Source organism: Ursus americanus, chromosome 22 (assembly GCF_024610735.1).
Source record: "Ursus americanus isolate L20-20 chromosome 22, mUrsAme1.1.p, whole genome shotgun sequence".
NCBI classification, from domain to species: Eukaryota; Metazoa; Chordata; class Mammalia; order Carnivora; family Ursidae; genus Ursus; species Ursus americanus.
Window position 1 is genome coordinate 20,570,181 of NC_142148.1, and position 23,754 is coordinate 20,593,934.

General features: G+C 50.3%; 1 protein-coding gene across 1 annotated transcript; it reads right to left on the reverse strand.

Moving 5' to 3' along the window:
* Window positions 1-284: 284 nt before the first annotated feature.
* On the reverse strand, window positions 285-22,945 carry LOC123796980 (lipopolysaccharide-binding protein-like). Its single transcript, XM_045804604.2, has 15 exons — window positions 22,720-22,945; window positions 21,928-22,042; window positions 20,541-20,669; window positions 20,053-20,208; window positions 15,686-15,749; window positions 13,198-13,261; window positions 11,952-12,043; window positions 11,075-11,251; window positions 9,141-9,200; window positions 8,016-8,186; window positions 5,688-5,755; window positions 4,138-4,183; window positions 3,138-3,201; window positions 1,972-2,048; window positions 285-1,076 (listed from the first exon to the last, which is right to left on the reverse strand). Exons 1-15 carry the CDS (start codon window positions 22,841-22,843, stop codon window positions 1,044-1,046), a joined length of 1,440 nt encoding a protein of 479 aa, XP_045660560.2. The 5' UTR covers window positions 22,844-22,945; the 3' UTR covers window positions 285-1,043.
* Between the last annotated feature and the right edge of the window lie 809 nt (window positions 22,946-23,754).

Sequence of the window (23,754 nt, forward strand, 5' to 3'; positions counted from 1 at the left end):
GCCACTGCTTGTGCTATTTTAAAACTGAGGATTCTGGGGGATTGCGGAGAGCCGAGGAGAGGGAGCCACTATTCGAAAGAAGGCCAGGCTTGCCTCAAGCCTGAGCTCTTTATTACTCTTGTGCCCAGGTAGGACATGTTAGCACATCTCCTAATTGAAAACCAGACCTGTATTCATGGTATAAATCCTATCTATTGGTGGTGGATTATTCTTTTAGACCACGGGTGGACACCGCGTGGCCCGAACTCAAATCTGGCCTGCCGCCTGTTTTTGTAAATAAAGTTTTATTGGAACACAGCCACGCCCGCTCGCTGGCTGTCTGGCTGTTCTCTGCTACAATGGCCGTGAGGAGTAGTCCCGATGGAGACAAGATGTGTGGTAAAAGCCTGAAAAATCTGCTCTCTGGTCTGCTGGCCCCTGTTTTCGGCTGTAAGCTTGAGGAAGACTTTGACCCCCTCCCCCCACAGCACTGAGCCCAGACACAGAGGCCAGTGCAGGACACTCATCAGCAAATTGAAATCGAGGTTTGTTGAATAAATGTGGAACTCATGTAGCGGCTGGCTGGTCTCTGCTCCCATCTCAGTGAATATTATGCACCAAGGAAGTGGCAACACAAGGTTTTAAGCCCACGTTGTCTCACTTCTGCTCCTGTAACCACAACATCAAAGGACACGTCCAACTAAGTTCATGTTTAACGATAAGCAGCGTGCTTTGAGCTCTGCGGTGACTGGACACTGCTCACGCTTCCCCCCTTCACTGAAGTTTATTCTAGCGGCTGCCCAGAGTAAGGCTAAGGACAGATGCAAAGGGGGCAGGAAAGGGCACAGGAAGGAGGAGGAGAGGGGCGGGGAAGGTGTCCCACGGTCAGGGGTGTCTTCGGGTGCCCCAGGCTCCCCGGTGACGAGTGTCCACGTGGAGGAGGCCCTCATGGTGAGTGGAGGCAGAGCGGCTGCAGCCTCTGGACCCCCCACGGGGGCGGGGGCAGGCCCAGCTGTGGTGTTGTCCCCTCCTCCAGCCACGCTGCTCCTTCTTCAATGTTCAGCCTAATCAAGGTTGGCTCCCAAGAGCAAGAAATTCTGGAGAGAAGGCAAAAAGGACAGACAAGAAAGACCGTTTTCTGAGCTGCAGAGGATAGGATCTTCCTGGAAGAGAAACCTTCAGGGGAAGAGGCAAGTTCTCACTTGGCCCGAAAACCAGGTAAGTGCAAAAACCATGCCTGTAGGCCTTGGAGGCCTTTAGAAAACACTGTCCCTCTTAGCTGCCTGACCCTGGGAATTTATTTGCATTTCCCAATATTCTGATTTCCGGAAGACACGCACGAATGTCACTGTCCTCCTCCAAAAGCTTTTTCTCCCAGGAGAACAGTGCACATCTGGGTGCTGCCTGAATTCACTCCCCTCACACAATTAGTTTATGAGGACGTAGTCCAGGATTCCCTTAGAGTAAGAACATGCTATGAACAGGGAAGACATGGCTACCTCTGGAGTTAGAGAGTGAACTGTCATTGTCCCTGTCCCCACTCCTGATGTGTTTCTTGCCCTGAAGGCCTGCTTGGTTTTGCTCCAGGCCCATCCCTTGCTGCTGCGGGCCGGAAGGCTGGCCGGGGCCTGTGGAGATTCTCACACCACCAAGGGGTTTCTGGCTCATTAACCCCGAAAGGTGACATCTAATCGGACTCCTCTGCACACTCTCTTCCTGCCCTACGTGGCTAATGGGCCCTGCACAGTGTTGATCCTCAGTTGACGTGTTTGAACTGAGTTACTGGAAACTGAGCTCACGTGGAAGTCAAGATTCCACACAATCAACACTTGCCCTCTATATTCCAAAATTTAAAACAAAAGTATTTTTTTCTATAAACATTAGTTCTAGGATGTCAGTGGGAGTCAGGGGCTCCCCCTAATTCTACCAGCCCCGAAGCAGCCCTCCCAGGAGGTCTTAGAGCTCCCCACCCAGACCCCACGTCTCACTGACCTCGTGGACTTGGAGCTCCAAGCTGTTGAGGTGGGTGTCCCTTGGCAGAGGGAGAGGGAAGCCCTCCTCAAGCTTTGCTGGAAGATAAAGAGCAGAGAAACACGGGCTGGATGGGGAAGGCTGGGGAGGTGCGGACACATGCTCGTGGCATTTGCCGCTGGCCTGTGAGAGGACAGGCTACTTCGAAATGTGGTTGGCTATTGGATTCAGGGCTGGTTTTCTGTTGGGGGGGCACGGAGATGCGGATGCCTGGTCAATGCGGCTTCTTCAGGAGGGGAGAGATGTGGACAGCCTCCACCCGCCAGAGGGGCCCGGGATGGGGCATGCTGTGATTCTGACCAGGGACTCATCCCCGAGGACCACCATCTCCTCCCCTTTGTCTTTTCTAGGACAACTGCCCTGCTCTTATCTCATAGTGGTAAAAGACAGATGGTGAGGCCGGGCGGAGAAGGCCCTGGCATGGGGGGAGGCCGGCTGGGTTCTCAGGCAGCCACCGTGCTGAGCACCATTTCCATCGCGGTCACCTGGCAAGTCAGTGACCTAACCTGGTCCAGAACCCAGGTGTGCTAAGACCAGGTGTTCTCCAGGTACGGCTTGGAATGCCCCTCCTCCCTTGGCCTACCTCCCTGTGCTTTGGGACTCAACGTGACCCTCGCCTCCTGGAAGTCTGGACCGACCTCTGAGTCACATTCAGTGCCCCCTCCCAGCTCCTGCAGCCCCCTGTGCTTCGTGTCACAGCATTTATCACACTGGTTGTCACTGCCTGTTACACATCTCCCTTCCCAACAGAGCGTAAACTCCATGAGGGCAAGCCCAACGGATTGCCAGGACCCCCGCCAGCGCAGAAGAGGGGCTCAGCTTGTTGAATGACTAAATGACTGATCCATGAATCCTACAGAAAGGATAGAATTTAACGTTTGCACAGGGCAGTCAGTAGCAGCTGTCCTTTTTTTTTTTTAAGATTTTATTTTATTTATTTTAGAGAGAGAGCGAGCATGAGCAGGGGGAGGGGCAAAGGGAGAGAGAGAGAATCCCAAGCAGACTCTGCACTAAGTGCGGAGCCCGACTCGGGGCTTGATCCCAGGACCCCGAGACCATGACCTGAACTGAAACTGAGTGAGACACTGAACCCACGGAGCCACCCAGGCGCCCAGTATCATTCTCACCATTGAGAGAGGGGTATATGGTGTGGAGCGCGTAGTAATTGAGGATGGCTTCCATCAGCTCCACCTGGAGCGGGGGGGGGGGGGGGCAGAGCAAAGGGAGCAGACAGGACATGAATGAAAACCGGAGTCTGAGGGAAGAACATCTCGCTGCCCCGCCCCCCGCCCCGCCTCCAGAAACACCGACATGCCCTCCCACTTACAAAACAGGTTGCCTGTGACTGTCACCACTGCAGATAGACAGCTCCTTATTCACAATCTCCCCAACTCCAGTCTCTGGACTTCATTCTCTACCGGTACGTACAAGCTCATTTTATGGCAAAACATGACCTGAATCGCCATGGGGATATTTAGTGTTTCTTTATTCCACTTCGTGTGGATATTTTAAAAATCTGTTGCAGAAGTATTAATGTGTCTGATTACAGAGTGCTGCCCCAGATCCTGCTGGAAGAGTTCTATCACCTATAGTTCCTGCTCCACATGACCTCTCATAAATTCTCAATTCTGAAGCGCATCAGCCCTGAGGGTTTGGGTAAGGCATTGCGCGCCCAAGCCACTATTATTACAATAGTGAGCATACACTGAGAGCTTACTACGTGTGAAGCATTTTGTCAAAGTGTCTTCCTAAATTCATTGCCCCATTTCATGCTACAGTTCCCATCTGAAGTGGTTGAAGTAAATAGTGTGTACTCCCACTTTACAGTCAAGGAAACTGAGGCTCAGAAAGGTTAAGTTACTTTCCCAAGGTCACACAGTAACAAGTGGCACGGCTGGTCTAAGAGCCCAGATCTATCTTCCTTCAAAGCTCGTGCTCTTCATGTCCGGCCTGTCTCCCCGTGAGCCCTCAGGCAGTGCCCTTCTTAGACGATTAACTTTCAGACATAGCGTCACTTCCGGCAAGACTGCAGCGCAGTCTTCTCGGGGGCCTTGGCGCTTCTCCTGGAGCCCCCTGAAGCCCTGCTTGGAGAAGATACACAAGAGATGCTGGGAGAAAACCACTCACGTTGATGAAACGGACGTTGGAGTGTTTCAGTTCCAATTTCAGCTTACTGTGCAGAGAAAGAGAAGCACGGGTCACCCCACGCCGTGGCTGCTACTTCCTCGCAGTTACCCCAGTGGGGAGTACAGCGCTTATGGGCAAGGCCATTTCTGGGGGGCGGGCGCCCGAGGGTTCCTCTGCAATGTGGTGCTTGCGCATTTAAGGCTTTCAGCATCACAGCGATTTAAGAGGAAGTGACATTGTTGCAAATTACCGTTACTGAGCATCTTCAATAACTTAAATAAGTTAAGATGGTATAAAAATTAACTGGAAAAAGTGGGAAGCAAAGAGTAGTGCTCTGTATGTCCAATGACGTAAAAGTGTATTAAAAAAAAAGACTGGAAGGAAACGTGAAACTATTAGTAGCGATAGTCTCTATGTGGCAGGGTAATGGGGGGTATGGTTTTTTTTTTTTTTAAATACTTTTGCAATTTCCATGCCATGAGCAGGCATTATTTGTATAATGTGGGAATAGACAATAACAATGGGAGGGAGAGCACCTGCGTGATGCCGGCAAACAGCTGGCACCCGGAGGAGGGAAGAAAGGCAGAGCGACTCAGGGGCCCTCGGGTGTTGTCACTATAGAAGCCAAACCCCAATCCCCCCATTGATCCTCTTGGCTGCTGCCCTGGCCCCATGGTTCAGGGATTCTAACTGCCCTGGGCCAATATTTTGCTTTCTGCTCATGGGGCAGAGTAGTTTTGCTAATTCCTTGGTAAAACCACTGTGTGAGGACCACCTATGTCCTCCTCATTTTGCTGTCTCTCCGCAGTCCAAGCCCTCGTCTGTCCTCTCGGATACCGCAGACCCCCAAGGCAGGCTGAGGCACAAACTCAAATTCTGGGACCTCCAAAAAATGCTCATATGCTCACCCTTAGCTTCTCTTTTAAAGATGCCTTAAGGAGATGTTCATTTTAATGGACTCAGTGCACTCTCTCAGCCGACAGGTATCGACCCCCGAGGCCAGGAATTAGTTCCTCTGACGCACCCACTGCATCTGCTCCGCAGCACCCAGAGTGGGTGGGACATGCGGCATGGGTGAGGGCTCCAGAGAAGGACGCACCAGGGCATGGGCCAGCCCCTGCTGGCGGTGTAGTCCCTCCTGCCCACTGGCTCACTGGTTGAGTATGTGCCTGTGGGGTATCCGGGCAGAGCAGCAGCAAGGAGTGCCTTGGGGTACCTTTAATCCTCCATCTAAAATCTCCTCCTTTTTTGAAACGCAGTACTGACAGTTTTTCTCAATCTTATATATAAAGTCCTTGCAAAGCCCCATGTCTTCCAACTAGATTATGGCTCCTAAGTAATCCCTTTGCAGCAGTTCACCTCCCCCACTGAGGCACTGTCAACACGCCTTTCCAAAGGGGCACCCGGATTGGAGGATAAGCCAGCCCCAGTAGAGACCTCCGTCCCCCAGGGTCAACGCCAGCCCTATCAGTGAACGGACTAGATGCTCTGGGGGCTGCGGGGTTATCCCCATCCTACCCCATTTCCTCCCCTTGCCCATGGCCTCTTACCTTCCTGTGGTCACTGAACCAACAATCCTGTCCGAGCTCACACTGATGGTGGTGGAGATGTTGGTTGTCTAGAAAAGCAAAAACCCAGCCTCTCAGGTAATGTAGAAATCCTGTTGTCTCTCAGTCCAGGAGACAAATCTTCAGAAATAGAAACCTCAGCCAGATGTGGGACATGTGGGTGAAAAGCAGCTACCCAAGGATTATGGGCTGAGGATGCAGAATGTTCGTGGCTCTACAGCTGACTTTAAGAAAGGTGAGCTGAGGTTTTAGAGGTCTTAATGGAAGCATCAAGAAGGGCAAACAAGCCCAGGCTAAAGACACAGAGCATTCGAATGGGGAGACTATCCACCAAGAAGCATGACTGAGCTTGGAAGCAGGCTACTAAGAGAAGTCCAGAGAGTCCCTGAGCCCTAGGGACCTTTAAAGACACCACCAACTGCCAGCTGGGTGTGAGGATGGAGCCTGGCCTGTCGAGGGTTGGGGTTGAACCAGATGATTGAATCTGGGGGATTTCTAGCCATTATTTCTTTGAGTACTTTTTCCAGCCCCTCCCACTTTCTCCTCTCCAGAGACTCTGAGGACAGGAAGAGGAGGTCTCTTGTTGTAGTCCCACAGGTCCCCGAGGCTGCGTTCATTTTTTTCAGGCTATGAGTTCAGATAGGGTAATTTCTGTTGTTCTATATCTTAATTCATTTGTTCTTTTCTCTGTTCCACTGACACCCCCCAGCAGGGACGTTAGGGCATGTTGTTACAGCCTCATGCCAGTGTCAGTCTCGGATCCCCAGTCAGCCTTTACTGGCCTGGGTGGGGTTAGGGCCAGAGCTTTTTCTCTGGTGTTTGGCTTTAGGAGCACAGTTATTGATTGTTTACAAGTTTTCTATCTTACCAGGCTGCCCCTTTTTTGGTCCTTTGGCTAGAGAGAGGCAGTGTTGTTGGGGCTCTTTTTGTTCACGCCTGTTGGTGTTTCTGGGTTGCCCCAAATTGGCGTATGCAGGGCAAAAAGAAACCCCAGGGAGCTCATCATCATGTTATTCCCTAGATCTGGAGGCCCCTGGCTTATCTATCTTTTTCTCTCTGCCTTTCAGAGTTTTCTTGTTTGTTTTATATGTAATGTGTAAGGTTTGGGTTGGACTCAGCAAGAGCAGGGAGGTAAATGGACATCTACTCAATCTTCCCAGAGGAGGAAGTGTTTTGCCCATTTTGAAATTGGATTGTCTTTTTTGATGACCGAGGTGTAAGAGTTCTTTATATATTCTGGATACAAGTCCCTTCTCATATATACAATTTGCAAATATCTTCTCTCCTGTGGGTTGTCTTTCCACTTTCCTGAATTATGTCCTTTGAAGCATGAAGTTTTTAACCTTGGTGACGTCCAACTTATCCATTTTTAATTTTTTTGTTCATGCTTTTGAGTTGTATCTAAGAAGGCTTTGCCTAACCCAAGGTCATGAAGATTTAGTACTGTGTTTTTTTCTGAAAGTTTGGTGATTTTCGCTCTCCCATCTGGGTCTCGGGTCCACTTGGAGTCAATTTTTGTGTATGTCTAAGGAAGGCATCTGGTTTCATTCTTTTGCATGTGGATATCCAGTTGCCCCAGCACCATTTCTTAAAAGCTTTTTTCCCCCGTTGAATTGTCTTGGTCCCCTTGTTGAAAATCAGTTGACTATAAATATGGCCATTTATCCCTGGATTCTCAATTCTAGTCCGTGGATCGTATGTCTATCCTTGCACCAGTACTGCACTATCTTGACTGCTATAGCCTTATAGCAAGTTTTGAAACAGGGAGCTATGAGTTCTACAGTTTGTTTTTCTTTTTCAAGATTGTTTTGGCTGTTCTGGGTCCCCTTGAATTTACATATAAATTTTAGGATCGGCGTGTCAAAAAAAAAAAACAACAAAAACACCCCAGCTGGAATTTCGAGAGGGATTGTGTTGAATGTGTAAATCAGTTTGGAGAGTATTGCCGTCGTAAGAGCTCTTTACATTTTATACCTTCTTTAAAAAGGTAATTTAATGATTTTGTTTATAACAATTTCAAAAGAGTTATGCTTCATATTAAACCTATTTTTATAGCAAATGTAACAGTGAGTAAGCTAAAATTGTCCAACTTAGCTGGAGTGAATGACTTTTAAGGTTTCTAGCAATTCTGACTGTGATTTGATGAAGTACACCCTTGGGAAGCCTGGCTGCTGTGGCCAGAAATGCAAGGTTCCCCCCAGGCCGAAGTAGCCTCCAGCATCTATCTGCCTCCCAGTCCTTCAGTGGAAGGAGGGGCTTACCCCCTGGCAGATGTAATCCTTTGCTGCTCTGTCCAGAGATCAGACTTACCACCCTGAGCTGGAAGAGTGGCTTGCGGTCAGAGGAGGTGGGCAGGAGAGCGAAGGCCTGGATGTCTAGCACCGGCATGAGGGTCACGTTTCCAGGGGTGAACCTCAGGAAAGGAGCTGATTCAGGTGACATCTCAAGCTCTAACTCCGTATTGGGGTACAGCCTGGCCAGCTGGAGAAAGAGAACAGAGGCTCGGGGGAGGGCGGGAGACAGACAGGGAGCCCGAGATATATCAGGGAAGGCCAGATGGGCAGATACCCAAAGCCTGAATCTCCAAGGGCCTTAAACCAGCAGTGGAAATATTGTAGGCTGAAGGGCAGTTTTTTTCCAGAACTCCTTTCCAATAGGCGACTGTTGCGGTTGGAAAGGACACTCTAATAAAGTGAGACACCCTAATGGGCACGCTGCAGTAACAGCGATGGTCACCATACTGCCTTCGATGCAGGCCAGCTTGTGTTTACTACAGTGTAAGTTTGGAGCTGGAGCTGAATTGCCTGGTTCAAGAGAAGGGAGGCTGATTGTTCTTCTCCACTGTGTTTCTGTCTCTTTTCAGCTAATCTCTACATAAACATCAGACAAATATCAATGATTGGCCTAGCCCCAAATTATTAGCCTGCCCAATGTGCGTCCCCCTTCCTCGTGCCCCAGAAGGATCTTGTCTATTTGCACTGCTTAAGTGCTATTATCTCCCACGTGATCCTCCCAGCGACCCAGTGGGGCAGGTACTCTTGTCATCCCCGTTTGACAGATGAAGAAACTGAGGCCTGACAAGATGGAGTTCCAAAGACAGAGAACAGCAGACCCAGGATTCAAACACGGGCAATCAATCCGAATCCAGATCCTGAGTCTTTATGCCACAAGGGGTCAGACAATGATGGGAATTTTTGTACATGAAAATTAGTTTAATGACTTTTATCTTTACCCACTGTTCTAATAGGTAAGCTGTTTCAGGTGACGTCTCAAGTTCTAGTTCCATATTGGGGTTCAACCTGGCCAGCTGGGGAAAGAGGGGAGAGGCTCAGGGGGAGGGCAGGAGAAAAGTCTCTGCACAGCTCACTCATGTGCAACTACTCTCCACACTTGGTCCAGGTCAAGATCTCTGTGATGAGTGTTCAGAGGTCTTACCCGAGGAATGATGGTCCGGAACGAGCTGGTGTGCAGGCGGATGGGAGAGTCCATGGGAATCTGCAGTAGGAGAAGCAGGAGGCTACTTGAGATGCAGGACATGGTAGCAGTTAGAAATACGGACTCTGAAGTCAGACGGCTTAGGTTCGATACTACTCCCGCCATTTTTTAGCTGACTACCTGTTGGCAAACTTATTAGGTCCTGCATCTGTGAAATGGGGGTGATAATCATAGCACTCACCATGCAGCATGGGCAAGGACTGAATGAGACGGTGCATGGTAAAGCCCTAAGCCCAGTGCCTGGAATCTCAGTCAACACTTAGTTACTGTCTGTTTTTGTTATTTATTATTTCTTAGGTTGCTCCCCTCGAGGCCAGCGAGAGCTCATAACCACTACAACCTGGATTGAATCCATTTCCAGATATGGCCGCCCAAACCTTTTCTAACCCTCTCTCCTGGTGTTCTCTCCCCGCCCCTCTGCCTTGCTGATCTTCCAGCTTGGCGAGCGCTGCCTGCACCTGCACACAGCCCACCTTCCTCCCTCTCTCCTCCCTCGAGATTCCCTCTTTACCTGGGCGGCTCCTATAGGGCTTGGCTGTGGGGGCTCACGGCTCAGACCTCCCTTCAGGGGGTCCCCTGCGAGAAGGGCAGTTGGCTGACAGCCATTCATGCTGGGGCTATGCTCTCCCAGACAGCCCCCAGCCCCTGACCCAGCACAGCCCGTGTAGCGCTAGAGAATTTTGTCCAGTCGCAGGCAGGATCAAGACAATGAGCCACACTGAAAGTGACAAGCCCTCATTCTCTTACTGTGATAGTGTAAGCAAGAGGCTCCACTGCAAGGGGTGCTGGCCCCCACTACTCCATTTCCCCTGTGGCATGACCCCTGTGAGGTCAGATGCATCGACAGAGGGGAGGAGGGGGGTCACCTTATTGCCAGAGGAGCCCCAGAGAAAAGGCTCTTGCTGGTTTATGGTCCCAGGGGGAGGAGGGAGAGCAGAGCTAGTGGAAAAGTACTGAGTACTGAGTCAGACTGGAGAAAGCTGTCCTCCAGGCCCCAGCAAGGGGGTCTCAGCAGAGGCACCCGAACAGTCTCATCTGAGGATCCCCCACTCCCCCGCCCCCCCATCCATAAGGAGGCCTCTGAACGAGGTGTCTAGGCTTGGAATGCAGATCAACCTGAGAGCACCACCAGCCCCAGCCCAGGAGGGGATGGGGCGGAGGCTTGAGTCCTTGACCACAGCTCCCTCTGGAGACTGCTGAGCACTAGCCTGGCACCAAGTCTAGTCTGGGAGGAGCCCCCAGGTCAAGCCTTCCTAATAGCCTGTGGTCAGGCTGGAAAGATCACGCACAGGATTTTAGCCTGGAGCCGGGCTCATCCAATTTCTGCCTGCTAGGGCACTCCTCTGAGAAGGGGCTCCGCTCTGTGCTCTCCCTCCGCTGAGCTGAGGCTTCTCGGAGCTGCGGAGCTGCGGGACAGGCAGCACTTCTCCCCAGTGTGCTTGCCTTCCCCTCTCCTCCACAGCTCCGTGGGAAGTCTGTCCCCTCCTACTCCTCCTTCCTCTCCCCTTTCCCCTTTGCGGGCGTTCCCCTAATCCATCTCTTCCAAGTCTAGTGTGGCCTTGGCATCTGCTGCCTGGAGGACCCGATATGACACTGCAGAGTCTGCTGTGTTTTTTTAAAGTAGTGCCAGTAATGGCTCATACGCATCGTGCATCAGACGCCAAGCTCTTAACAATCTCTCATGCAATCCCTGGGGACCAGGCACTGTTGGGGTCCACATGCGCAGCCTGGATTTGAACCCCTATTTGGCAGGCTTCGGATTATACATTCTTTCCCTGGCTCCTGAAAACCCCCAAGCTTCGCTACAGTCTGGCCTGACGCTCTCTCCTGGGATCCGCACCCCCCCCCCCCAGCCTTCTCCCTCCCCTACTCACGTGCTTGTTTTGGATGGTGAAGTTCATGCGCCCAGCCTGGTGGTAAACCCGGCTGGCTGTGTTGAAGACATACTCAGAGACAGCAAAGTAGACCATGTGGTCATGTTTCTCTGTCAGCCTGATGGTCGGAGCATCGAAGGGGGCTGGGGAGTGCCAGTTTCGGCCAAAGAATTCACCCTGGAGACAGAAGGACACGTCACCCCCCCAAGGTTCCTACCAGACAGGGTGCCAGGCAGAGGCATCCAGAGCCCGGGGAAGCCTCCTGTGCCCTGCGTGGTGGTCTGGGTGGTGGTTCCTCTCCAGAATGTGGGCCTGGGGTCCTGACAGTTTCCTTCTAGCCCCGCAATATTTAGACCCTGACAGCTGCCTGAAATCTCCCTCTTACAGGTCGGCTGGGGAGGTATGTGTTGTGTTCTCTGGGCTCAGGATGCGGCCTGGTGGTGGAAAGCAGGGACTCTAGAGATTAACTGTCATGTACTGGCTCTGGGACGTTGAGCAGGTCCCTCGCTCCCTTGCGCCTCAGCCCCTCATCTGCAGAATGAGAATGGTGCTGATGGGCCTATGCGTACATTTACGTAAGTGAACATTTGTACAAATACTCAGCATCTGGCACCTAGTAAGAAGCATATGAGTGTTTGCTAAGTAAATAAAATGGGAGGAAGATGGCACTCCAAGACCTGGCTCAACCCCCAGGGAACTGTGGAAGAGACTGGAATGAAGAGGGGGCATATTAGTTTCCTACTGCTGTGGGCACTGGTCAGGGATGGGAACTTATGGGCAGATGAACTAGAGAAGGAGGGTAGGAGCCAACTTTGGGAATTAGTGCTTATTTTCTGCCAGTCCTTAGCTCTAAGGTCCTTTCTCCACAGCAACTTACCTTGAAGGGTGTGTCTAGGACTTGAGAAGTCACTTGGGGAGCACCTACTAAACTGTAGTCAATGCCAGCAACCTGGTCAATCATTAAGATAACTGTGGAACAGGAAAGAGACAGTGTTACGAATAGGGGAGTCAAACATAGCTGTGTGAGTTGTGCACTGCACAATTCCAGGGCTCTCCTTTCACATGGACTGTTGCCTTTGGAGAATGGAAATGGGGCTGGGGCTGATCCATGGTACCTTCAGTCACAAAGAGAGTGCAGTATTCATTCATTCATTCATTCATTCATTCATTCATTCATTCAATATTTATTGAACACCCGCTATATGCCAGGCAAAATGCAAGGGGCTCCTGAAACAGTTGCGTGAGATAGAGTCTCTGTCCTTTGGCAGTCAAGGATTGGGAGGGGGAAGGGAAAGACAATCAAATACTTGAGCAAATAAATGTAAAATTTCAACTCTTTTAGATAGCATAAGTCCATCGGATGATACCAGTCATATAACAGAGGGTAAAATGGTGAGGGGGAGGGGGTTGCAACCTGATTTGGACAGGGAGTCAGAGGAAGTATTGCTTGGGCTGTGATCTGAAGGAAGAACGCGTGTTGACTGGGTGAAAGGGGTGGATGTGGGGGAAGGACGTTCCTGGCGACGGAATGACGTGCAAAGATCTTGTAGCAGTCAGAGCATAGTAGAGGCATAGAGGGTGTATTAGAGGAATTAATAACATTGGAGGCATATAGGGACTGTGTGGCCGGCCACATTGCCAGACCAAGCAAGGCCTTGTCACTCAAAGTGGGGCTCAGTGTCCTAAGAGTCAGAGGAGTCTTTGATGGGTTCCAAGAACAGGGGGAGACCTGACCTGATATGTGACTGTAGAAGTTCCCTATGGCAGCCAGAGGGACAGGGCTGGGTGGACCCCTGGCCCTACGCAGGGATTTCAGAGCATCCCTGTCTTGTTAAAGCAGCCAGGACAGAGCCAACACATGCTTCTCCCACGTGCTTGTCATCCTCTGCCCACCTTGTGCTCCCAGTATCTTTCCGAGCCACGATGCTCAGTCGCCTTACTCCTCTACCTCCAGAACAGACCCCCAAGAGAGGTGGTCACCCCATATCCAGCTCTGTAGGATGGAGAGGTACTCGAAGGGGAAAGTTCTCCTGGGGCTCTTGGGGAGATGATGGTGATGGTCTGGGGGTAGTGGGTGTCATGACATCTGATGGTACCCAGAGAAGGGAGGGGGGCCTCCAAACCTGGCAGAGTCCGGAGATAGGGCTCCAGGTGAGACGTGGTTGACTTCCTGACCATTTCGCAGATCTGCAGAAAGTGGTGGAGAAAGTCAGGTGAGTTCCCCTCTCCCTCTGTCCGGGGCCCTGCCCCTCCCCCACCGCCCTCCAGGAAACCTGGCTTTTCTCCTCACCCTGTAGGCAAGTGTGTGAGGGGTGGAGGAGTGTGTTGAAAGGGAGAAGAGGCCACTACCTCCGTCAACACACCGTGCTTGGTGACTGTTCCATTTGGGCTGGGCCACATACATGGGTCCAGCTTAAGTGCATGGACTTTTCTGGAACCCACATTAAAAGTGAATGGTGGCCAAGTTGGCACTGCTCTGGGTCTGCTATTGTCATGGTCCTCAGTTCAATGTCTTGGCAGGAAGTAAGTGGCAAGAAGTATAGCCCATAAACACATTTATTAGAGAGCCGAGGGGCAAAGCAGGAGAGCTTCCAGGTGTAGGAGGCAGCTCCTAAAGTATCATCTCATTCCTCAGCCCCTTCTCTTTGGGTTCAGGCTCCTGGCTATCTGGGAATAAGGGATCCTAAGGAGTGTGGTGCCTGGTCTGCAGGCAGTACTGACTAGGGCCACCAGAGGGCCCCAAAGCAAAGCCAGAAGGAATCCCATTCTTCAGCGGGCCACCAACCTACTTCTCTGTACATGACGAGTTTCAGCTTGGGAGGTCCCAGAAGTCCCCCGTCTTCCGATTTCCTAACTTCAGCTATTCCTACACCCTCTCTATGACTTTGCCTATCTCACCTATTCACTTTACTACCCACTTAACATCAAATGGCCTTTTAAAAATCACATTCATTTAATAAAAAATACAAAAACTTTGTATCACTTGTCAATGGAAAACTGGCATCCCTTGGCATAAACATGATATAACTAGGGAAAAAGAATACAAGGGACTGAAACAATGTTCTGGAAGCCAGGCTAGATAGGGTCGCCTAGTTGCATAATGGCCCTTTTTTGTTAAAAGTGTTCAGGATACATTGGTCCCAAACTGAGATTTCCCTTTGGTGTAAAGAGAGAGAGAAAAAGGACTGCAAAGGGGGTCCCTTCGTCATTCCGTCATTCCGTCATTCTGCATGATGCAATACCAAAGCTCCACATCACTGAAAATCAACACTTCGTTTGGGGAAGCTTCCCCACTTTGGGAACCAATGTTTTGTGCAAACACCAAGCCGGCCTGTGTCCCGTGGGCCTGACCTGGCCTCTCCTGGGGCACACGGTAAGGGCCTGACTTCATCCACCCCAAGTCCCCTGGTCAGGGGTCCTCTCTCTCCTCATAGCTCTCTTCACACTCTCAGCCCCGTGGGGACACAGTCAGCGCCCCCATCCCCTGAAACTGACCACTCCTCCGGCTCAGCCTCTCTGGCACCTGCCCCATCCTCCCCTGGACACATGGTATCCAGAGTTTTCTGGACCATGTTTCCTTTATTTGTAGGGCAGAGACCACAGCTTGCCTCTGGCCTCAGCCTGCCGTACCGGGCTACTGGGGCATAAATGGCAACGAAAATAACCTCGCACCATTTACTCTTCCCGTCCTCTGTTCGAGGCCCTGTGTGTATGATGTCATACGGTCTTCCCAACAGCCCTGCAGGGTAGATGCTGTCATTATTCCTGTTTTACAGACAAGAATCCCTAGGCTCAGAGAGGGTAAGCCAGTTAACCACGGCATCACAGCCAGCAAAGGGGCAGAGCTGGGATCTAACCCCGAAGGTCTGACGGCAGAACCCATGTGCTCAAGAGCGAAGATTCCAGAAGGTGAAACGCGGTTGAGAAATGACTCTGCAACACTGGTGAGTGCTCTGAGCACAGCCTGTGTGCCTGGTGCTGCTAAGTGGTTTTCGAATCAAATCTTTACCAGCCCCCTTCACGATAGGGGTCCTTGTCCCCATTTTACAAATGAGTAGAGTGAGGCTCCACGGGGTCCATCAACGTGCCCAAAGATACACACCAGGTTAATGGAAGAGGCACTCTGCCTCCAAGGCTTTATCCAGCGGTGAGAGGTACTGAAGCTAGCCCACTATTGTTCTCAATATGGTGCATTTGGGGGGGGGGTCAGTCTTATTTAAGAATATTTTCCTCTCCTTTATCGAGAAAGATATCCTAGATTTTCTCCTAAAAAGTTTTGGATTTGTTTTGCCATTTAAATCCTTAGACCATCTGGATTGATTTTTGTGTAGGGTGTGAGGGAAGGATCCAAAGTCACTTCTCCATCTCTCTGTAACATTATCTACAACTACATATCAAACACTCTGCCAGTTCCAAATGCCGATTTAGCATATGTGGTCATACAAACTTGGGAAAGCCCTGAAGCTTGCCTTTGCACCATGAATGAAGAAAGTTTTACTAAGCAAATTCAAATGACAATGTACTTAAGAGACAAGACTGTTTCCAAATACCAAATACGCACATGCCAATGATCCATGTACTAACCACAAAGCTACCTATCCTTTTGTCTACCTTTTGTTCCAAGATATTTTTGAAATTGTTTTCAATTCTTTCATGGAAGAGGTTCAGGATCCAGCTGGAAGAAAGAGGAAAGAGAGTCAGGATCCACTTTATGATTAACTAGGACTCCCAAAAGGAAGGCCACCCATGGATCTGAGCTTCCTCCGTGTTATCCCAAGAAGGGAGCCAACCAGATGGGGGGAACTCTCATATACTGTTTGTGGGAATGTCAATCGGTGTAACTAGTATGGAAAACAGTGTGGGGGATCCTCAACGAATTAAAAATAGAACTACCATATGATCCACCAATTCTACTTCTGGGTATTTACCTGAAGAAAATGAGAACGCTGATTTTGAAAAGATCTCTGCACCTCCATGTCCATTGCAACATTATTTATTGTAGCCAAGATATGGAAACAACCTAAGTGTTGATCAGTGGATGAAAGGATAAAGAAAATGTGGTACACACACACACACACACACACACACACACACACACACACGTATTAGACAGCCATAAAAAAGAAAGATATCTTACCATTTGCAACAACATGGATGGACCTTGAGGATATTACGTTAAGTGAAATAAGTCAGACAGAGAAATACAAATACCACACGATCTCACTTAAACGTGGAATCTAAAAAAAACCCAACAACAATCAAGCTCATAGATACAGAGAACACATTGGTGGTTGCAGGGGCAGGGAGCAAAATGGTTGAAGGAGGTCAGAAGGTCCGAACTTCTAGGTATAACATAAGCAAGTCTTGGGGACGTGATGTACAACCTGGTGATAGTAGTTAATAATACAGTATTGCGTATTTGAAAGTTGCTAAGAGTAGATCTTAAAAGATCTCAACACAATAGAAAATTTTGTAACTACGCATGGCGACAGAGGTTAACGAGATTTATTGTGGTCGATCGTGTCACAGTAATTACAAGTAGCAAATCATTGTGTCGTATACCCGAAACTACTATGGTGTTGTGTGTTATTTATACCTCAATGGAAGAGAAAGAAGGGGAGTCAGGCCTATTCTTTATACACTACAAAATCCACCGAACAGCTTAACCTGGCAGTTTAGCAAGTAGTCACTCACTCATTCATTCAACAAACATTTACTGAGCTCCTCCAACCAGCTCAACACCGAGTTGAGGGGCCACTGGTCAATAAACTCATGGAGCTCATGATGTGAGTCTAACCCCACTTCAGGTAAAGCTGCCCTCAGAGACCCTTCCCCACCACGGATAGTACTCGGTGAGAATCGTGGCCCAGAACAGACATCACACACTGTGTTCTCACCTAGGGTGAGGGTGAGAGGTTGTGGGAAATCAGTGAACTAAGTTAGTGGAATTATGTCTGGTAAAATTTTTTTCTCCCACAATTTTTCTTTACCATTCAATACTTGCTGATTGAATGATGTATATTACAATTGTATGTTTATTATCAATTCATGCAGTAATATTGGACACAAGTATTTTCTGGGGGTTCTGCAGAAAGCATCTTGAACTTTCCAGGGTTCTGTGCCCTGAGTAAGCCCAGGACTCATAGACTGGCTTAACGTTGGACCCTGGCTGGGTCTGAATGACCCCGGCCATAGTGACCATGGCTGGAGTCCCTGACAGCTATGGGTGGGGGTGTTGCTTCTAGAAAAGTCTGTCCCCTCCAACATCTCTGGGTACCCCTCCAATATTGAGTTTAAGTAGAACAGATCGAAGCAGTAGGAAACTTTCCATGGATCACAAGTTACATAAAGTCATCCTGGCCTCATTCCTCCTCTTGTTGCCCAAATTCAGTCCAATCTCCTAAATCTGCCACAGGCACTTCCCCCCACCTGTACAGCCATCACCTGCCCCTGGGATATCATCATCTCTCGCCTGGACAACTGCCTCTCCCTTCTCTGGTCTCCCTCCACTCAATCTGCCCTGCTCTAATCTCCTGCAAAGGAAGTGATTTTTTAAAGGAGTCAGATAATCTATATCCCAGCCTTTCTTAAAATCCTCCAGTGGCTTCCCACTGCCTCCCTTCAGGGTAGAGACTAGAGTTTGGCTCCTACCTAGTCTCTTCACTTTTTCTAATTAATCACCACCCCATCAAGTACACTGACCTCTGCTCACTTCCTGGGAAGCACAGGCTTTTCATGCCTCAGGATCTTTGCACATGCTTCTTCCTCCACCAGAGAAGCTCTCCCCTCCTCCTCTTTTGCTACAATTCAAGGCTCATTTCAGATATCCTTTCCTTGAAGGAACTGTTTCTGCTGCAAATGTTAGGTAAACCCTCTACATTCATAGTATCTGGACTCTCCTTATAAGCATATTATCACCACTATGTTGAAGGTAATTCAATATATATTAAAATACTTTATGTCTCCCCCCCACTAGAATATACGTTGCACCAAGGTGGGGACGCCATCTCTCTTGCATCATCTTATATTCCTAGAATTCAGCTCAGGATCTGACGAATAATAGGGCATCAATAAATATTTGTTAACTGAATGACCGAGTAAGGCTAGCAACTCCCCATTTTGGTCAAGACCCTGGGTGTTCATGCCTCTAGGCCATATCAATAGCACCCAACTATGCAGCTGTCACCACCTTAACAAACCAGCAAAAATGTTTTTCTGGCCCCCACTGTGTCCATCTCCACTGTGTGTGTGTGTGTGTGTGTGTGTGTGTGTGTGTGTGTGTGTGTGTGTAAACTACACAGAATTTCACAGCTTTGCTCCTGTGAAATGGGGTATTATGCTCACCCAATTAAAACAGCACAGTGGTTTCAAGCTATCCAGTCTCCACTAAGTTTCCTTTTCCAAATGGCAGCCGTAAGTGCAAAGGCTCTAGTATTTGTACAGAAAACACTTGCCAGTTGAGTAAATGCACAGCTACGTCTCTGGGTTCCCAAAATATAAATCCCCCCGAAACTGGCAGGATCAGAGGACCCCACCTTTCTGCTGACATTTGTTCCCCCCAACACGGTCACCCAGCAAGTACATGTCCAGCAAAGAGGCAATTGGCTATTTGTTCTGTTTTCCAACCCCGCACTCCTGCCCCGCCCCCGGCCTGTGCCCTCCGCTCCTCTCTGTGTCCTGCGGGGGTAACACTCTTGAGTTCTCTTGCTGTCTGGCTGACGAGGGGCACAGGCAGCAAGGGGGGAGGAGTTGGGGCACTTACACCCAGGCGTGCCCCCTGCTGTGCCAGTACACGCCTGCCCCATGGCCCCTTCTCCAAAGTTCCAGCTCGCTCTGGGCTCTGGTAACACTTCCGTCCCCTCTCACCTCCAACCCTAGGGGCCGTAATAGCTCCCTACTGTCATGGGTCTCCATCTCCAGGTGCTTTGACATCCCTTGCTGAACACACCCCTTAACCCTGCCCACACTCCTGTTAAGACTCTTGTCATCAGATCCTTGTCAGTTAGGCCTTTTGAGCTGCCTCGGTGTCCTGCCAGGATCTGAGGGATGCTGTGCCAACCCAGACAGAGTGAGAAGGCGTCACTCTGGGGACTGGCCTCATTCCTTCGCTATTCCCTGAGCACCTCCTCCTGGCAAGTCACTTCGGAATGCTGGGTTGTCATTAAAGGCCACCTTGCCTGGGTATTCGCAAACTCCTTCCTTCCTTCCTTCCTTCCTTCCTTCCTTCCTTCCTTCCTTCCTTCCTTCCTTCCTTCCTCCCTCCCTCCCTCCCTCCCTCCTCCCTCCCTCCCTCCCTTTCTTCCTTCCTTCCTTCCTTCCTTCCTTCCTTCCTTCCTTCCTTCCTTTCATCCCTTTCATCCCTTTCATCCCCTCCCTCTTTCCTTCCTTCCTTCCAAGATTTTATTTATTTATTTAGAGAAAGTGTGAGTAGGGGGAAGGGGCAAAGGGAGAGGGAGAGAGAGAATCTCCAGCAGACCCTGTGCTGAGCGCTGAGCCTGACATGGGGCTCGATGGGGGCTCAATCCCACAACCCTGAGATCATGACCTGAGCCGAAAACAAAAGCTGGATGCTTAACCGCTCAACCGACTGAGCCACCCAGGCGCCCCAGCAGACTTTTTCTTAAAGGGCCAGAAAGTCAATATTTTGGGCCCTGCAGGCCACACGGTCTCTGTTGCAGCTGCTTCACTCTGCTCTCGTAGCTCTAAAGCAGCCACAGACGGGATGCGAGCAGTGAGCCACGGACGGGATGCGAGCAGTGAGCCACGGACGGGATGCGAGCAGTGAGCGTGGCCGTGCTCCTGTGACTTTCCTTACGAAAACCTGAGGCGGACCGGATTGGCCCGCAGGCCCTTACTTTGCTCACCTCTGATCCTGGGGCACCTTACATCTTGCTCTTACGCCCCCTCAGGAGCATCTGTGGGTGAGCTGGATGCCGAGGCATCTTGACAAGCTCCCGCAAGTGCATGCAGTCACTTACCTTAGCCGTCCGGAAATGTCAGCGCTGATGTGGCCGATGGAGCTGCGGCAGTGGGCCACGGAGGCAGTGGGCCGTCCAGAGTGGTCCTTGCCCAAGTTCAGAGAAACTGAGATGGAAATGCCATCCACACTCACATCGAAAGTACCGTCTAGGGTGCTGATTGGGAGTTATGGGAAGCAATGGTGTAACGTCAGTCACCTCCAGGAAGAGGAGCCCGAAGCCCAGTCCCCAGTCCCCTACTAACTAGCTGTCTCTCCTAACTGAGCCTCTACTTTGCAGCCAGCATTTCTTAAGCATCTGCTGTGTGCCGGAAAGGCAAATTACCAAATGCCTCACCTCCGTTACTTTACTTAATCCACAGCTGTATCAATGAGGCCCGTTCTTATTAATCATCTTACAGATCAATAAGTGGAGGCTTGGAGACGGTCGGATCTGGCTCCTTTGTAGACTGGTTGTCTGAGAGACATTCTAACCCAAGTACTACTCACACGAAAGCCTTTTTCACCTTCCAGTTCCCACTGACAAATATGTAGTTATTGGACAGGGAGGCTGTGACCCCCTGCCGTGGGCGTAGCCTCAAATCCGAGTTCCTGAGCTCGAAGCGATGGATCTTCAGTCTGGGGAAGGAAGGCAGACTGTGAAACCCAGAAAGGCCAGGCACATATTAGCCCCCCGAATGAGGCTCTTGGGCTCTAGGGTTGTTGGTGACTTTCTGTTGCTAATTTCTGGGCTGCTTCACTGTCCCCTGTTTGGTTTTTGGTTGTTCTAACACCTTTCAAGAAAATTCCGTGTATGAGATTCCCTCCACTGAAGTTCCTCGTGTGGATTCTGCATTTTTGGCCGGTCTGGGATGGGTACAGTCACGCTGCTTGGTATGCTCATCTACACCACCCCCTCCCTGTGGCCATTTGAGTTTGTGGCTCTTGTCGCATCAACACGCATTAGTTCAGGCAACAAACATCCACTGGGATCCGGCCCTTGAAGAGCTCACAGTTGGTGGCAGATCTGGACAAACCACAGTGGCCTACCGTGAAAACCAGATGCAAGGGGTGCTCTAGGGTGGTGGGAAGGGCCCTTGACCTCTAAGTGGCATGGCCTAGGTATTGTGTGTGTGTGTGTGTGTATACACACACAAATTTAAAGTAGCTCCTTTTTTGCTCACTGCCTTCGGGAAATTATCAGAGAGACTTTGGGAGGATTCCAAGAGGCAGCCTCTTCTATCAGAGATGAATAAATAAATGATCCCCAAGAATCTATTATGGACACTTAGGGGCCAAGGGAAGAAAAATCCATGCAACCAAGGAACGGGTAAAGAAAGAGTAAGGTGTGAAGACTCTAAGATTGACTGTGGAAAAGCTACAGGGAGATTAAGGTCAGTTACGCCTTTCAGGGAGGGAGACGAGGAGCTGCGGCTGGTTCACCAGGATCAGGCCACCTGCTTCATCCCTCACTAGGGTTACGTGTGCATGCTTTCCTCAAGAAGCAGTATGCAAATAAAATGCAATCAGGTTCCAGAAAAACTCAAAGTCCTTCATTACAGACCCCTAAAAAGCTTTGGAGGGATGGCTAGCATATCTCAAGCAGGTCCCTCATCTGGGCAATCAGGAGAGTAGCTGGGGGTCCCTGGCAGAGCAAAAATCTAGGGCTAGTTTCTGCAGGACTGACCTCAGGGCCTATGAACGATCTCTAAGGCTCTCCCTCTCATCCTGATGATTCAAGAAACATATAGTACCTTCCAGAAGCCCCACAAGAGCCGGTCATGACCCTTCTGGCTTTAATCCAAGTGCTGATTCCATGTTTATGCCCCTCCCCCAGGAACCCAGGCCCCCATTCTGCCTCCTCCACTGCCCTGACAGTAGAGAATGGAGACCTCACCTGTAAAAGTCGTAGCTCACGCTTTTAATCCAGCCGACTTTGAAGCTTCCTGAGAAATCAGGCAACTTGATCGTGGACAGTTCCTTCTTCAGGATGGCTACTCCGAATCGGCGGGCTGAGGGGAAATAGCGGGAGTCAGCTCATTCGGTGGGAGGCAGCCAAGCCCAACAGTCGAGCGGCCGGGCTTTGAAATCACACGGACTGGGATTGAATGTAGGACTTGCCACTTCCTCTCCGTGTGCTCCCAAGCATGTCCCTTAAATTCCTTGAGCCTCACTTCCCCCATCTGTACAATGGTCATAGCGATGATACCAACTGGAGCATAGGAATTGAATTAGATCATGAACTCAAAGTGCCAGGTACCTAGCAAGCGTTATTTATCTACTCAATAAGATTGTGGAAGTAGTGATACGATACGTGGGGCTTTTGAAGACTCATTCACCGCAGCGTGGTCAAACCTTTGGGTTTTTCACTGTTGCCTGGACCATATGGTCACAACGCAGATTCCCAGGCCTAGCTTCGGTTGCTAGGAGACGGAGATTTGGAATCTGTATTTTAACATATGTCCCAGCAATTCCAGTGTGGTCCACCGACCCCCTGGGGAAAATGCTGGTCTAGTCCCATCCTTCACCTCTGATACTCAAGACGAGGACACTGAAGCCCAGAGGGACATATCCAAGGTCTCTGAGCCAGGCAGGGGCAGAACCCCAGCCGGTGGTCCCTTGTCCTGGTTACCACACCACTCTCGTGGGCAACAGTGGGCACCAGAGGAAAGGCTGACTCCCCCCTTACCATATTCCAGGCCTTTTCTGGTGATTCTGGCCACGAACCCAGGATTGGATGCCCCTTCTCCGAACCCAGAGACCATTGCCAGCAGCAGCAGGGCCACTACCACACAGTATGGTCTGGCCATCATCCTGTCCTCAGCAACGTCCCTGGCAGGGGTTGGTCAGAGTCCGTCGGTAGGAGCCTCCCTTCCTGACAGAGACAGCCGTGCCGAGGTGCTTATAAATCAGCGGCCAGATGAGGAACTGAGCCTGTTGGGAGAGAGGGCGGGGAAGGTTCAAGGCTTTGAGGCAGCCCAATTTTCAGCAACTTGAGATGGGGAGAAGGTTGCTTGTGAAATTGTTTGAGGTTTATTTCTGGCCTGAGGGTAGTGGAAGTGGGGCCTCCACTTCCAACCTCTCCCTCTTCCAAGCTCTGCTGCCCAGTGCTGCCCGAGGAGCCTCCCCGCAAAACCCCTCTCTAGCGGAACGTCTCCATTCATTCCCCATTATCTCAGACTGAAATGTAAACATCCAGCGTGGCCGCCAAGGCCGCCACAACCTGGCTCCGACGCACCTCTCCAACCGGACTTTCCACCTGCCCAGCCTGCCGAGCCCGTGCTCTGGCTCCCCTGGAAGTGGTCCCCGCTTACACCACGCAAGACCACTGCATGTATAACAAATGGATTCTGCAACTCTAGGCTCCGGACGGCTCTGCATTTTTTTCTTTTTGCTTTCTTTGTTTTAAATCAACTTTACTAAGGCATAATGCATATGCAATAAAATGCATTCTAAGTGTACAGTTTAATGAGTTTTGACACATGTATATATCCGTGAGACCACATCGTCATCAAGATAAAAACATTTGCATCACCTCACCCCAAGAATCTCCCTTGTGCCTCTTCCCAGCCAATCTCTGATCCCACCTCCTACCCCCGGAAACCACTGACCTGATTTCTGTGACCATCCATTCATTTAGGGTGTTCTAGAGAGCTCCATGTGAACGGAACCATGCAGTAGGTGTCCCGACTATGCAGACGGCCTTCTTTCATGCAGCATTATG

Bases quoted from the DNA above. Each gene is read 5' to 3' on its own strand.
- LOC123796980 (XM_045804604.2), bottom strand. From the start codon at position 22,843: ATGATGGCCAGACCATACTGTGTGGTAGTGGCCCTGCTGCTGCTGGCA. The intron at 20,670-21,927 runs GTGAGGTCTCCA...TTCCTTCCCCAG, and splicing joins GTGAGCTACGACTTTTACAG to ACTGAAGATCCATCGCTTCG. The intron at 9,201-11,074 runs GTGAGTAGGGGA...CTCCTACTGCAG, and splicing joins TCACCATCCAAAACAAGCAC to ATTCCCATGGACTCTCCCAT.